The following is a 12,766-nucleotide window of genomic DNA, read 5'->3' as shown; positions in this document are numbered from 1 at the left end:
GTCTTCAGGCCAAGCGCCGGTGTAAGTCCCTGCAGTGGAAAAGCACCATAAAGGAGCCAATGGAGGGGGTGTTTACCTGTGATATCAGGGTGGGCTAGCAGGTGTCGCTCCACCTCCAGAGCACTGATCTTATAGCCTCCACTCTTTATGATGTCCACCGAGGTGCGGCCCATTATCCAGTACACTCCATTCTTATAGACCGCTGTGTCCCCTGCAGGACACCATACAAGCACAGGGAGACTGGGCTTCAACGTAGGAGAAACACAGCAAAACAAAAACAAAAATTGCTTAACAGTCCTCGTCTATCATAGGTATGCACATCTACCACGCATGGAAAAACACACACTCCATCATTCAACCCCTACTCCGACCGGGTTGTCACATGACTTGGCATATTGTGTGTGTAACACAGGCTTGTGTGTGGAGGAGGGAGAGAGGGTGGGTGGCATAGTGAAGAAGGCCTGCTCAGTGTTTCATAGAGTCACAGTACCACAACACAGGCCTGCTTCATTAGTGTGTCAGAGACTCAGAGGAACCACAGTAAACAGTCCACAGTCCACAGACCACAGCAGAACAGCTGAGACTGAGAGCTCCATCAATCAGCAGGTGAATGGCAATATACTGGATGCTACACACATAGGCTGCTGATGCATTCAACCTGCTTTGCCTCTATCTCTTGGGCAAATAGCTGAGAGGAGAGAGAGAGAGAGAGAGCGAGAAGCTCAGCTGGAGTTCCCCTTAATTACCTCCCCCATGCCCACCACTGATTAGCTGCACAACGCCAAGACTCAGGTGTGCCGGGCCGTCTCTGTGGCACTGTAAAAACAGCAGCCTATATAATATAGGAAAACACAAACATCCGTGGACCATATCTGGGAGCTGGCTGACATCCAGGCCACCTGACACCTCATCGCTAGATAACACTTTCTCTCAGTGGAAACGCCACACCTACCAGCCAGGGCTCAGAGAGAGGCTGAGGAGAGGAACACTGACTGACTGGCATACTGTGACGTCAGACAGAAGAGCCATGATAGACACCTACTGGTGTGACCACGGGGGAGTACTAGAGGGGTGTGTGTGTGTGCCTGTTTGGGAGTGGTGTGTGGAAGGGGGAGTTTATGTGTGTGTGTGTGAAGTGTGGGAGCTGGTTATTGAGTGTGATACGGGGCTGGTTATTGGGTGTGATAAGGGGCTGGTTATTGGGTGTGATAAGGGGCTGTTATTGAGTGTGATAAGGGGCTGGTTATTGGGTGTGATAAGGGGCTGGTTATTGGGTGTGATAAGGGGCTGTTATTGAGTGTGATAAGGGGCTGGTTATTGGGTGTGATAAGGGGCTGTTATTGAGTGTGATAAGGGGCTGGTTATTGAGTGTGAGGGCTCAGCTGGGGCGATGAGGAGGGGAAGTGGGTCATTGTGGAGGATGAGTGTGGGACTGAGATGAGGCGAGGGGGAGGTGTGCAGAGAAGGCGAGAGTTCTGGTGGATCATTACAGAGTCCCCAGCTGAGGCAGGGAGAGGGAAATGAAGGCTGTGTGAGAGGTGTGGGGGTGTATTGGGGTATGTGAGAGGTGTAGGGGTGTATTGGGGTGTGTGAGAGGTGTAGGGGTGTATTGGGGTGTGTGAGAGGTGTAGGGGTGTATTGGGGGGTGTGAGAGGTGTGGGTGTATTGGGGGGTGTGAGAGGTGTGGGTGTGTATTAGGGTGTATTGGGGTGTGTGAGAGGTGTGGGGTGTATTGGGGTGTGTGAGAGGTGTGGGGGTGTATTGGGGTGTGTGAGAGGTGTGGGGGTGTATTGGGGTGTGTGAGGTGTGTGGGTGTATTGGGGTGTGTGAGAGGTGTGGGGGTGTATGTGAGAGGTGTGGGGGTGTATTGGGGTGTGTGAGAGGTGTGGGGGAGTATTGGGGTGTGTGAGGTGTGTGGGTATTTTAGGGTGTGTGAGAGGTGTGTGGGTGTGTGAGAGGTGTGGGGGTGTATTTGGGTGTGTGAGAGGTGTGGGGGTGTATGTGAAAGGTGTGGGGGTATATTGGGGTGTGTGAGAGGTGTGGGGGTGTATGTGAGAGGTGTGGGGGTGTATTGGGGTGTGTGAGAAGTGTAGCTGTGTATGTGAGAGATGTGGGGTGTATTGGGGTGTGTGAGAAGTGTAGCTGTGTATGTGAGAGATGTGGGGTGTATTGGGGTGTATGTGAGAGGTGTGGGGGTGTAATGGGGTATGCGAGAGGTGTGGGGGTATATTGGGGTGTATTGGGGTGTGTGAGAGGTGTGGGGGTATATTGGGGTGTGTGAGGTGTGGGGGTGTATTGGGGTGTGTAAGAGGTGTGGGCGTGTGTGAGAGGTGTGGGGGTGTATGTGAAAGGTGTGGGGGTGTATGTGAGAGGTGTAGGGGTGTATTGGGGTGTGTGAGAGGTGTGGGGGTATATTGGGGTGTGTGAGAGGTGTGGGGTGTATGTGAGAGGTGTATTGGGCCGTGTGAGAGGTGTGTGGGTTTATTGGGGTATGTGAGAGGTGTAGCGGTGTATGTGAGAGGTGTAGCGGTGTATTGGGATATGTGAGAGGTGTGGGGGTGTATGTGAGAGGTGTAGCGGTGTATTGGGGTGTATATGAGAGATGTCGGGGTGTATTGGGATATGTGAGAGGTGTGGGGGTGTATTGGGGTGTATGTGAGAGATGTCAGGGTGTATTGGGATATGTGAGAGGTGTGGGGGTGTATTGGGGTATGTGAGAGGTGTAGCGGTGTATTGGGGTGTATGTGAGAGATGTCGAGGACGAGAGGTGTGATGTAGAGGACATTGTGGAAGGTGCAGCTTTTGACACATCCACAAGGTCACCCAGCCTCTCTCTGTCTCAAGGTCACCCAGCCTCTCTCTGTCTCAGGGTCACCCAGCCTCTCTCTGTCTCAAGGTCACCCCTCCTTCATTAGAGATACAGCATCAGGAGAAGAGAACTACGACATTACCTTCTATTCAGTCTCACTTCTACCAGACGATTTAGTCACCTCTACATTCTATAACTTATGTCAGTGTACATTATCATATGCATAGTACACACTTGCCATCGTATATGGTATCAAGGTAAGGAAATACTAGATAAAGACTTAAGCATAAATCAAAACCAGTTTAGTTACAGTCTCATCTCCTCTCTATCACTCGCGCACTTAATCATCTCAACCTCCCAAAATACATTCATCTATCCTCTCAACTCCTCTACATCCCTCTATCCATCCTGCCTCTTTCAGCACGCTCCTCTTTCAGTACTGCGACTCCTCCATCCCCTCCTCTCCATCTCCCCTTTCTCTCTCTCTCCTCTTGCTCTCTCTCTCCCCTCCCCCCTCCTTCATACAGTGTCTCTTCCTCTCCCATTGCCTGCCCTCCTCTCTCTCTCTCTCTCTCCTCCCTGCCTCCACCGAGCACAGCATCAATAGAGGGCCCATCTGTTCCCATACATCACGCACTTCATTTCAGTTTATTAGCCGGGATAAATCATAAATATTTCATTATACATCACGGGCGGCTGTCGCAGGGACGCCGCAATTTATCACCGCTGCCCTCTCTCCCGGCTCCACGCCGGAGCAATAAGCTTTCCAGTCTATTAAACAAGATTGATACAGTGTGTAAATTTAGATATTGGGAATTTCTTCACAGACCACTGCTCTGCACTGATAGACCGGGGCAACGGGGGAGGAGAGGAGGATTGGGGGAGGAGGGGGGGAGCAGAGGAACTGGATGGGTGTTAACATCAGTAATAGTGTATTTACAGTTTCCCCTTCCTTCCCTTCGGTTTTAAGGAAGAAAACCCCAAAAGCCAGGAATAATTTAGTCACAGGCGTGTAGCCCCGTTCTCATGTAAATAGAAAGTAGAATGAGAACATGTTTTACATGACTACAGATAAGTGGGATGCCATGGGGTTGGAGGGGAATATATGCAAAGCTTTTCACTTCACCCTTCTTTACGGCTCCATGATGTCTGAGGGGAAAGGGGACTACACAACACAGCAGACAGACACATTACTAACATTCAGTACAGTCAAACACTCTTCAGCTGACTTTGACACACTTGGTGCTCACTTGACGATGGCTGTTGTGACCTTATATCTTTGAGGAACGGGAAAATAAGGAGAGAGAAACAGCGCCTGTTTGGAATGAGGGACCAGTGGGAATAGTGATTGGAGAAGACACTGATAAAAATGGACGGCTTTTGGACACACTGAAGAATACTTGTGATTTGACATCCCAGTCTCAGTCTCTGTACTGTTGTGGAGGACAAGCGGAGGAGGAGTGGAGATATGGACGATTAAAACGATAATCGATAAGAAGCCTACTTGCGCCGGGCTTTCATCTCCTTCGTAGGCATGGGGGAAAAAACGATGGATGGCACGGAAGAAATTAAAAAACGTGGAATAGAATAGAAGATGGGGCGCAGAAAAAGTCTCCTGGTCTGCAGTGACATGTCTCCTCTCCTTTCTCCTCTCAGCACCTTGCCAGTGTCTGTCTCCCCCTGCCTGCCACCATGATCTCAAGCCAGGCTGGAAGTCAGACAGGGAAAAGGCAGGGAAGTGACAGTCAGCACCGCCCAAAGCCAAAACAAAAAACGCAGAGGCACAAACATACACTAACACTTGTCTTTGGGTGCTCTGGGCACACTCAGTGGTAAGGTTACACTGTGGGAGGTTTTGGTGAGGGGGGGACTCTAGAAAGGGCAGAGTGAGACAAATGACAAAGGCCACGCTCAGCGTCACACACACTTCCTGTCAACTCCAGGCGCCGCTGCTCTAGGTGTTAAGAGAGAGACACATGGAACACGTGGTACATTTTCTGTGCCAGTTGCAAGTTTAAAGACATCAAGTTGGTCCTGTATCAGTCAGTCAGCATTTTCACCTCACACAAGACGCCATCAACTAACTAAGTAACGCAGTGATGCAGATAAGCCAGTAGCCATGTTCTCAGTGAGAACATCCAGCATCACAGCAAGAGGAGAAGGCCTCGGGCCTCCCGGGTGGCGCAGTGGTTAAGGGCACTGTACTGCAGCGCCAGCTGTGCCATCAGAGACTCTGGGTTCGCGCCCAGGCTCTGTCGTAACCGGCCGCGACCGGGAGGTCCATGGGGCGACGCACAATTGGCCTAGCGTCGTCCGGGTTAGGGAGGGCTTGGTCGGTAGGGATGTCCTTGTCTCATCGCGCACCAGCGACTCCTGTGGCGGGCCGGGCGCAGTGCGCACTAGCCAAGGTTGCCAGGTACACAGTGTTTCCTCCGGCACATTGGTGCGGCTGGCTTCCGGGTTGGATGCGCGCTGTGTTAAGAAGCAGTGTGGCTAGGTTGGGTTGTGTATCGGAGGACGCATGACTTTCAACATGACTTTCAGTCTCTCCCGAACCCGTACGGGAGTTGTAGCGATGAGACAAGATAGTAGCTACTACAACAATTGGATACCACGAAATTGGGCAGAAAAAGGGGTAAAAAAATTTAAAAAATTAAAAAGAGCCTTATCGGAGCCTTATCGGAGCTGGATGAATGGGGGGGGGTCTGCTACTCTGTTCACAGCCATCGCTCTTTAAGAACAACAGTCAACACAAAGCAGGGAGACATTAATATTAATGCCAACATTAAAACCCAGGCGGCTAAATGGAACAGCTAATGAGGATGAATAACAGACAACCGCCGACAAAAATCACCAGCTCTGATGTTATTTATCATCCTTAACTTTTGTCACAGCTCCTTTTTTTTGCGTAATTAATATCGTACAAGAAAGCGGCTTGGCACTCGGATGAGTGATCTCATTTGTATAGTACAATGCAATTAAAGGGAGAGAATTGCTTTATGTTAATGTTCCTGACTACGTTGCTCGCGGTTGATTATCGTCTTGGCGAGATAGCGAGCAAACTTTTACTATTGATAACCTCTCCCGGGAGATCTGGCGTGTACTTACACTAACTACTTGACTACAGTTTGCATGGAACTGTTCACCATGTTTGACACACAGAGCCGGTGCAGTAGCTCCCTAGAATCTAAAAAGTAGCCATTTATGCCAAGACATAGCAGAGATCAACATGGCAGCACACTGCCTACACTGTAGCGGTAATGCTGGTATGCCAATCAATGTACTGTAGGCATTTTCCTGCCTTATCAGTGAGTCTAAAAATACTTACAGCCTGTTCCTTCCATCCTACCTATACCTCCTCTCCTCTCATCTCATGGCCAACTCTAGCAGAACAGCACAGAGGTCCCTCCATCCCCTTCCATCTGCCATCAGCCACAGCATGTCTACAGTTGACAGCCAGCTCAGAAAATATTCACTATTTATCTATCAGTCTTTCCGCTAAAAAGAGAAAATCAATGCCAAGACAAAAGTAGAGTAGGTCAATAAATCTAATGTGGGCTGTCTTTGTTTCTTCTTGGGGCACACATAATGTTTATAGCATTTCAATGTAGAACTGGTGGTTTACCACATATCCTGCTCCACATGTCAACACCTTGATTGGAACATTTCATTGGAATGGAAGTGTAGCCTTACCATAGGGGAAATGGAACAAGGGGAGGCTGGGTGGTAGAGCCGTGAGGGGAATGTGACATTGGCGGGGTGCCGCGTTGTGACCGGAGGTGAAATGTGACATTGGGGAGGGTGGGAGGGGAGGGGTGGGAGGAAGGGAGAGGGAGGTAAAGAACACTGCTGGGAGCAATGGAGGAATGCTTAAATCACTAGTGATGGCTGCCTGCCTGGAAAATAAGGCTGCTGACTGTCCTGCAGACACTAGTTTCACCTCAGCTGAGAGGTTAAGACTGACAAAACTTTAAAACCTAACATGCACTGAGCACACACACACAAATGTAAAAAATATTTGCAGATTGAATGCAAAATCCGGCCACAGAACAAACTACACACAAAATCAACGGCCCACAGACTAGTGATCGTAAAAAATGTTTTAAAAAATGACACGAGAGCAATACTATTTTTGATTATATTATATATACTCCAAGTATCATAAAACAAATCAAATATACAGTATCTACAGTGCATGAGGAAAGGACTTTTTACACATTTTGATACGTTACAGCCTTATTTAAAAATGGATTAAATCGTTTTTACCGTTCATCAATCTACACACAATACCCCATAATGACAAAGCAAAAACGTTTTTTTTTTAGATACACACAAAAAAAAAACATGTACATAAGTATTCAGACCCTTCACTCAGTACTTTGTTGTAGCACCTTTGGCAGCGATTACAACCTTGGGTCTTCTTGGGAATGACGCTACAAGCTTGGCACACCTGTATTTATACTTTCTCCCATTCTTCACTACAGATACTCTGAAGCTCTGTGCAGAGAGGTTCTGCTCTCCTCTCTGCCCTGAGATGAGCTCCACTCCTCTCCACTCACCCTAGTTAGCATTCTCCCCACTCCCTTCAGTGGCCTGCACACCCACATCCAAGCCTGCCTGTTATTACGAGCACAGCAAGGCTAATGTGCAGTCCCCAAACAGTGCTTACCTGAGAACTGGCAACTTTTTAGCACCCCTCCATTATTCATAGGTATGTGCACGCAGCATTTGGAAAATTGCTAATGCTTTCCCTCCCAGTCATCTTTATTTATTGATAGGTATAATTATTTATTGTTTTTCAGCGTATAATCCATTCCCGGGGAAAAAGAGTCAGCTGTCCTGCTAGAGTGCTGGAGACCAGCTGATCCCCACTTCTCCCAGTCTTTCCCTCTTTCTTCCTCTACCTCTCCCCCTTTCCATTTCTATCTCCGCAGCGCTACGGCTAATAAAATTAATGGTCTTGTTTACGAGGGACAGTCTTAAGGTCTGCACTGGCACAATGGAAAAACCTTATTCGTTAGAGCCTAACCACACAGGCAGGCAGCCTGCACACAAACACCAGAGGCAGAAGAAATCTGACCACAGTCAATATTTTATGGAGGGAGTCGAAGATAACGATCCATCCACAACGCTGGTTATGAATTCATGATGGCGTTAGGCCTTGGCAGCATTCCTCACACCGTCTGGGTGCTTGTGTGTCACCATGGTTGTCCCGAGGTTGAAATGATGTTAAGATCCTGATAGAGGGATGTGGAGGCAGGTTTCATGTCCAGAGACTGGCTCATCATTAGTGCTGTATACTTGGGAGGCCATTGGCATGGTAGAACCCAGTCAAACAGTCAGTAACTCTAAACCAGAATGATCTGCTCAATAGGTGGCCTGGAGCCCCTGGCCAGTTAAGGAGACTGACACACACTCTGTCCCCCTCCCTGGTAGGTTATCTAGCAGACACAGACAGCTGAAAGGGAGCTACTGAGGAGTACGTTTAAAAGCAGGGCAGATTGGAGGAGAGAAGAGAGGCCGAGCGAGTGAGTTGACACAAAGAGAAGTGAGGAAAATCAATGGGAACAAACGTGGTGTGGAGATGGGCGCAAAGTGAGCGCTCAACAGGGTGACAGCTTATCCATAGAGGTGCCAGTCAGGCTGTAGCAGGGCCACACTTACCCAATTAAAGAGACCGCCAGGCAAACAGAAACCATGTTGAGCTCTTGGCTCTCCCTGTTCTTTTCTCTTCATCTCCCTCGTCCTCTTGCGTCCTCTCTCCTTACCCCTCGCTCTCTGAGGGAGTCTGTGTGTATGGTAAAGGGTGAGCACACAGGATAAAATCTCGAGTGCCGCAGCGGTCTAAGGCACTGCATCTCCGTGCTAGAGGCATCACAACAGACTAGAGGACCGATTCTGATTTTTCAACGCCGATACCGATACCGATTATTGGAGGACCAAAAAAGCTAATACCGATTAATCGGCCGATATTTATTTGTAATAATGACAATTACAACAATACTGAATGAACACTTATTTTAACTTAATATAATACATCAATAAAATCAATTTAGCCTCAATTAAATAATGAAACATGTTCAATTTGGTTTAAATAATGCAAAAAGCAAAGTGTTGGAGAAGAAAGTAAAAGTGCAATATGTGCTATGTAAGAAAGCTAACGTTTCAGTTCCTTGCTCAGAACATGAGAACATATGAAAGCTGGTGGTTTTTTAACATGAGTCTTCAATATTCCCAGGTAAGTTTTAGGTTGTAGTTATTATAGGAATTATAGGACTATTTCGCTCTATACCATTTGTATTTCATTAACCTTTGACTATTGGATGTTCTTATAGGCACTTTAGTATTGCCAGTGTAACAGTATAGCTTCCGTCCCTCTCCTCGCTCCTCCCTGAGCTCGAACCAGCAACACAACGACAACAGCCACCCTCGAAGCAGTGTTACCCATGCAGAGCAAGGGGAACAACTACTAGAAGGCTCAGAGCGAGTGACGTTTGAAACGCTATTAGCGTGCGCTAACTAGCTAGCCATTTCACTTTGGTTACACCAGCCTCATCTCGGGAGTTGATAGGCTTGAAGTCATAAACAGCGCAATGCTTGACGCACAACGAAGAGCTGCTGGCAAAACGCACGAAAGTGCTGTTTGAATGAATGTTTACCCGCCTGCTTCTCCCTAAAACCGCTCAGTCAGATACTTAGATACTTGTATGCTCAGTCACATTATATGCAACACAGGACACGCTAGATAATATCTAGTAATATCATCAACCATGTGTAGTTAACTAGTGATTATGATTGATTGTTTTTTATAAGTTCAATGCTAGCTAGCAACTTACCTTGGCTTACTGCATTTGCGTAACAGGCAGTCTCCTTGTGGAGTGCAACGAGAGAGAGGCAGGTCGTTATTGCGTTGGACTAGTTGTAAGACTGTAAACTGTGAGGTTGCAAGATTAGATCCCCCGAGCTGACAAGGTGAAAAATCTGTCGTTCTGCCCCTGAACAAGGCAGTTAACCCACCGTTCCTAGGCCATCATTGAAAATAAGAATGTGTTCTTAACGGACTTGCCTAGTTAAATAAAGGTATTTATAAAGGTAAAAAAAAATCTGCAAATCTTGCGTCCTCTGATTTCCGATTGTTAAGAAAAATCGGCCCTAATTAATCAGCCATTCCGATTAATCGGTCAACCTCTACTACAGACACCCTGGTTCAAATCCAGGCTGTATCACAACCGGCCGTGATTGGGAGTCCCATAGGGCGGCGCACAATTGGTCCAGCGTCGTCTGGGTTTGGCCAGTGTAGGCCGCCATTGTAAATAAGAATTTGTTCTTAACTGACTTGCCTAGTCAAATTAAAAAAATTAAAAATCCAATAGGAAGATGAGAGGGTTAAAAATGGAGATGGTGAGAGACAGACAGCTAGTTCAGGTGAGGGTAAAGAAAGGGAGCGAGGGAGGGAGAGAGGGAGGAGTGTTAGATGGAGACGTGAGCAGGCGGAGAGTGTAAGAGGGGGAGCAGGTGTGAGGGTGAAAAGGGTATGAGTGTGAGAGGAAGTCGGTGGAAGTGAGGGAGAGTGTAAGTAGTACTCGTCTTGAAACTCACACCTTTTCACCCTGCCTACCAACAGAGCCAAGATCACACACAGTGACAAACAAAGAACCAGGCACTGGACAGGGAATAGCACTGTGAAAACTGACACTGTGTCGAGTTGATGTGATGTTGATGTGTCGAGTTGATGAGTTGATCATTACAGTAAGGCCCTCCGCGCACATTCTCCAGCCTCGCTATTCAACTATACGAACTGGCCACAAGCCTTCAGATGAGGTGACATCATATCTGACACTCCTAACACCTCCAGTGTCAAGGGGGGGGGGGGGGGGGGGGCGCTGCAGAATATAGTGAATAGGCTTGGGCATATAAGGTATGTCAAAGTAAAGGTAAAGTAGTGCTGTAGTGAGCAGAGGAGGCTGCTGGGACAAGCTATAGGAGGACAGGCTCATTGTAATGGCTGGAATGGAATAAATGAAACGGTACCAAACAAATCCAACATATGTTTGACTTCGTTCCATGAATTCCAGTCCAGCCATTACAATGAACCTGTCCGCCTATAGCTTGTCCCACCAACCTCGGCTGGTAGTGAGGATATAGCTGCTTTTGGAGCTGGTGGATGCAGGGTCGCCATGGCAAGCAGGCTGCCTGAGGTGATGGTGAGTGTGACTGTGTGTATGTGCATTTGTATGTAGGATGGAGCAGGCAGTCAGGCGGGTGGGGCAAGCAGGCAGGGTGCTTGGCAGTAGCAGTGGCTGGCTATGGGACTGACTGGCTGGCTGGTTTGTCTGCTGGGAGCTGATTGTGCTGGCTCTCATTATCTGGCCAGTGGGCCTAATGGAGTGTGACAGCAGCGTGCGGCGCACTGGAACTCTGTCCTTCCAGCCCTAAAAGCCAATTAAACCCACTCCACCCTGCCAGCTCTCCCTGACTCTCTCCCTCTCTGCCCCTGCAGCCCCCTCTCCTTCCTTCCTGCCAACTCTCCCTGACTCTCTCCCTCTCTGCCCCTGCAGCCCCCTCTCCTTCCTTCCTGCCAGCTCTCCCTGACTCTCTCCCCCTGCAGCCCCCTCTCCTTCCTCCCTGCCAGCTCTCCCTGATTCTCTCCCTCTCTCCCCCTGCAGCTCCCTCTCCATCTGTACCTCCTCCACTCTTTCCTGCCCACTTCTCTCCATCCTTTATCCCTGACCATCTCCCTCTCTCTCTCTGAGCAGCTCCTCTCTCCCTGTAGCCCTCTACTAAAGCGGGGCTCCTTGGGGGAATGCACTGGGCCAGAGAGGGCCTAGTCGGCCTCTGCACCACTGACAGCTCTGCTCTTCCTCTCCCCAACCCACAGAGGAGTCACAACCACTTAGAGAGAAGAAATGCCTCACAGCACCAAAAACACACATCCTCCATTTATCACAAGCCAGTCACTGAAGGGGAGCGAGACGCCTTCTTCCTAAATGTTTAAATACAGCTCCTGGAGAAAGAGAGGTCATGACAAACATAGTTCTGACAACGTGCCTCATCCAGTGTTCTGGGTGTAATTGGCGAAGTAGAGAGAACATGGTGAACCCCAGCCACCACAGACCTGGTGGTCATGTGAAACATTCACTAGTCTCAAGTTATGAGCCTGTTTAGCTGCTACCAGTCAATAAATCATGAGATGACAGTGTGTTCCTGACAGACCGTGTACTGTACCCGTTTTGAACCAGCCGTCCTCAGTGAAAGACTCCCTGGTGGCCTCTGGTTTGTTCCAGTACTCTGTGAAGACCTGGTCTCCTCGCACCATCAGCTCCCCCTCCTTCCCCTCCAACCCTGGACGCACCTAAAGACAGACACACACACTACAGTGGGTGGCTAAGACAGACAGGGTCCTGGACATGCTTACTGTATATGTTTTTTAACAACATGAATACACTCTTTAGACAGATATTTTTCCACAGAATCTGGGAGTCCTACTGTATCTCTGGATGTGAGTGTTTCGGACTGCTGAATACCTGAGTTTCTCTGCTGTTGCCCTCGGCGATGGTGGTGCTGGTTGCGTTCGTCATGACAATGCGAACCTCCACTCCTGGAAGAGGGACACCGACTGCACCTACACACACACACACACACATACACACAAACAACGGTAAATACTCACATCATGTATACAAAATGGAACTAATTACACTATCACAATTAATGCTAATGGTTGTAAATAAAACCATTTTCACCCCCAAAATATTTGCATCGACAAATACAAATAAAAATATAGTGATTAAATGACAATCCTTCTCCTACATGTGACCACCAACACATATGAATGCACACACATTCCCCTCTCCTGAGGCATTTTCTCCTTCTGTCTGTGTGACCTATAGAGAGATAAGCTCTAATGACTGCCACCGTCAAAAGAGAAGGAAACCTTTGTGCAGCCTGCTCTCTGTG

General features: G+C 48.4%; 1 protein-coding gene and 1 long non-coding RNA gene across 9 annotated transcripts in view; one reads left to right on the top strand and one right to left on the bottom strand.

Moving 5' to 3' along the window:
• Positions 1 to 12,766, top strand: part of LOC149971382 (uncharacterized) — a 170,005-nt gene that overhangs the window by 99,215 nt on the left and 58,024 nt on the right. The gene's annotated exons all lie outside the window — the stretch shown is intronic.
• The window catches only part of acsf3 (acyl-CoA synthetase family member 3), a 41,219-nt gene that overhangs the window by 3,237 nt on the left and 25,216 nt on the right, over positions 1 to 12,766 (bottom strand). For 6 of the 8 annotated variants that reach the window (XR_016492237.1, XR_016492238.1, XR_016492239.1 and 3 more), the window contains exons 6-8: positions 12,334 to 12,431; positions 12,035 to 12,161; positions 77 to 211 (exon numbers count right to left, since the gene is read on the bottom strand). Coding sequence is in view for 5 of the 8 variants with exons in the window: in XM_021586010.3 (XP_021441685.3) it covers positions 77 to 211; positions 12,035 to 12,161; positions 12,334 to 12,431 (360 nt within the window). In the remaining 3 variants the exon portion in view is untranslated. Of the gene's footprint in view, positions 1 to 76; positions 212 to 12,034; positions 12,162 to 12,333; positions 12,432 to 12,508; positions 12,694 to 12,766 lie in introns of those variants that run through there. The other 2 variants (XM_090222173.1, XM_036963574.2) reach the window with 1 other exon arrangement.

Source organism: Oncorhynchus mykiss, chromosome 26, assembly GCF_057628025.1.
Source record: "Oncorhynchus mykiss isolate SJ-2025 chromosome 26, ASM5762802v1, whole genome shotgun sequence".
In the NCBI taxonomy this organism is placed as follows: domain Eukaryota; kingdom Metazoa; phylum Chordata; class Actinopteri; order Salmoniformes; family Salmonidae; genus Oncorhynchus; species Oncorhynchus mykiss.
The sequence above is the reverse complement of the archived record's forward strand: the minus strand, read 5'-3'. Positions and strand labels throughout refer to the sequence as shown.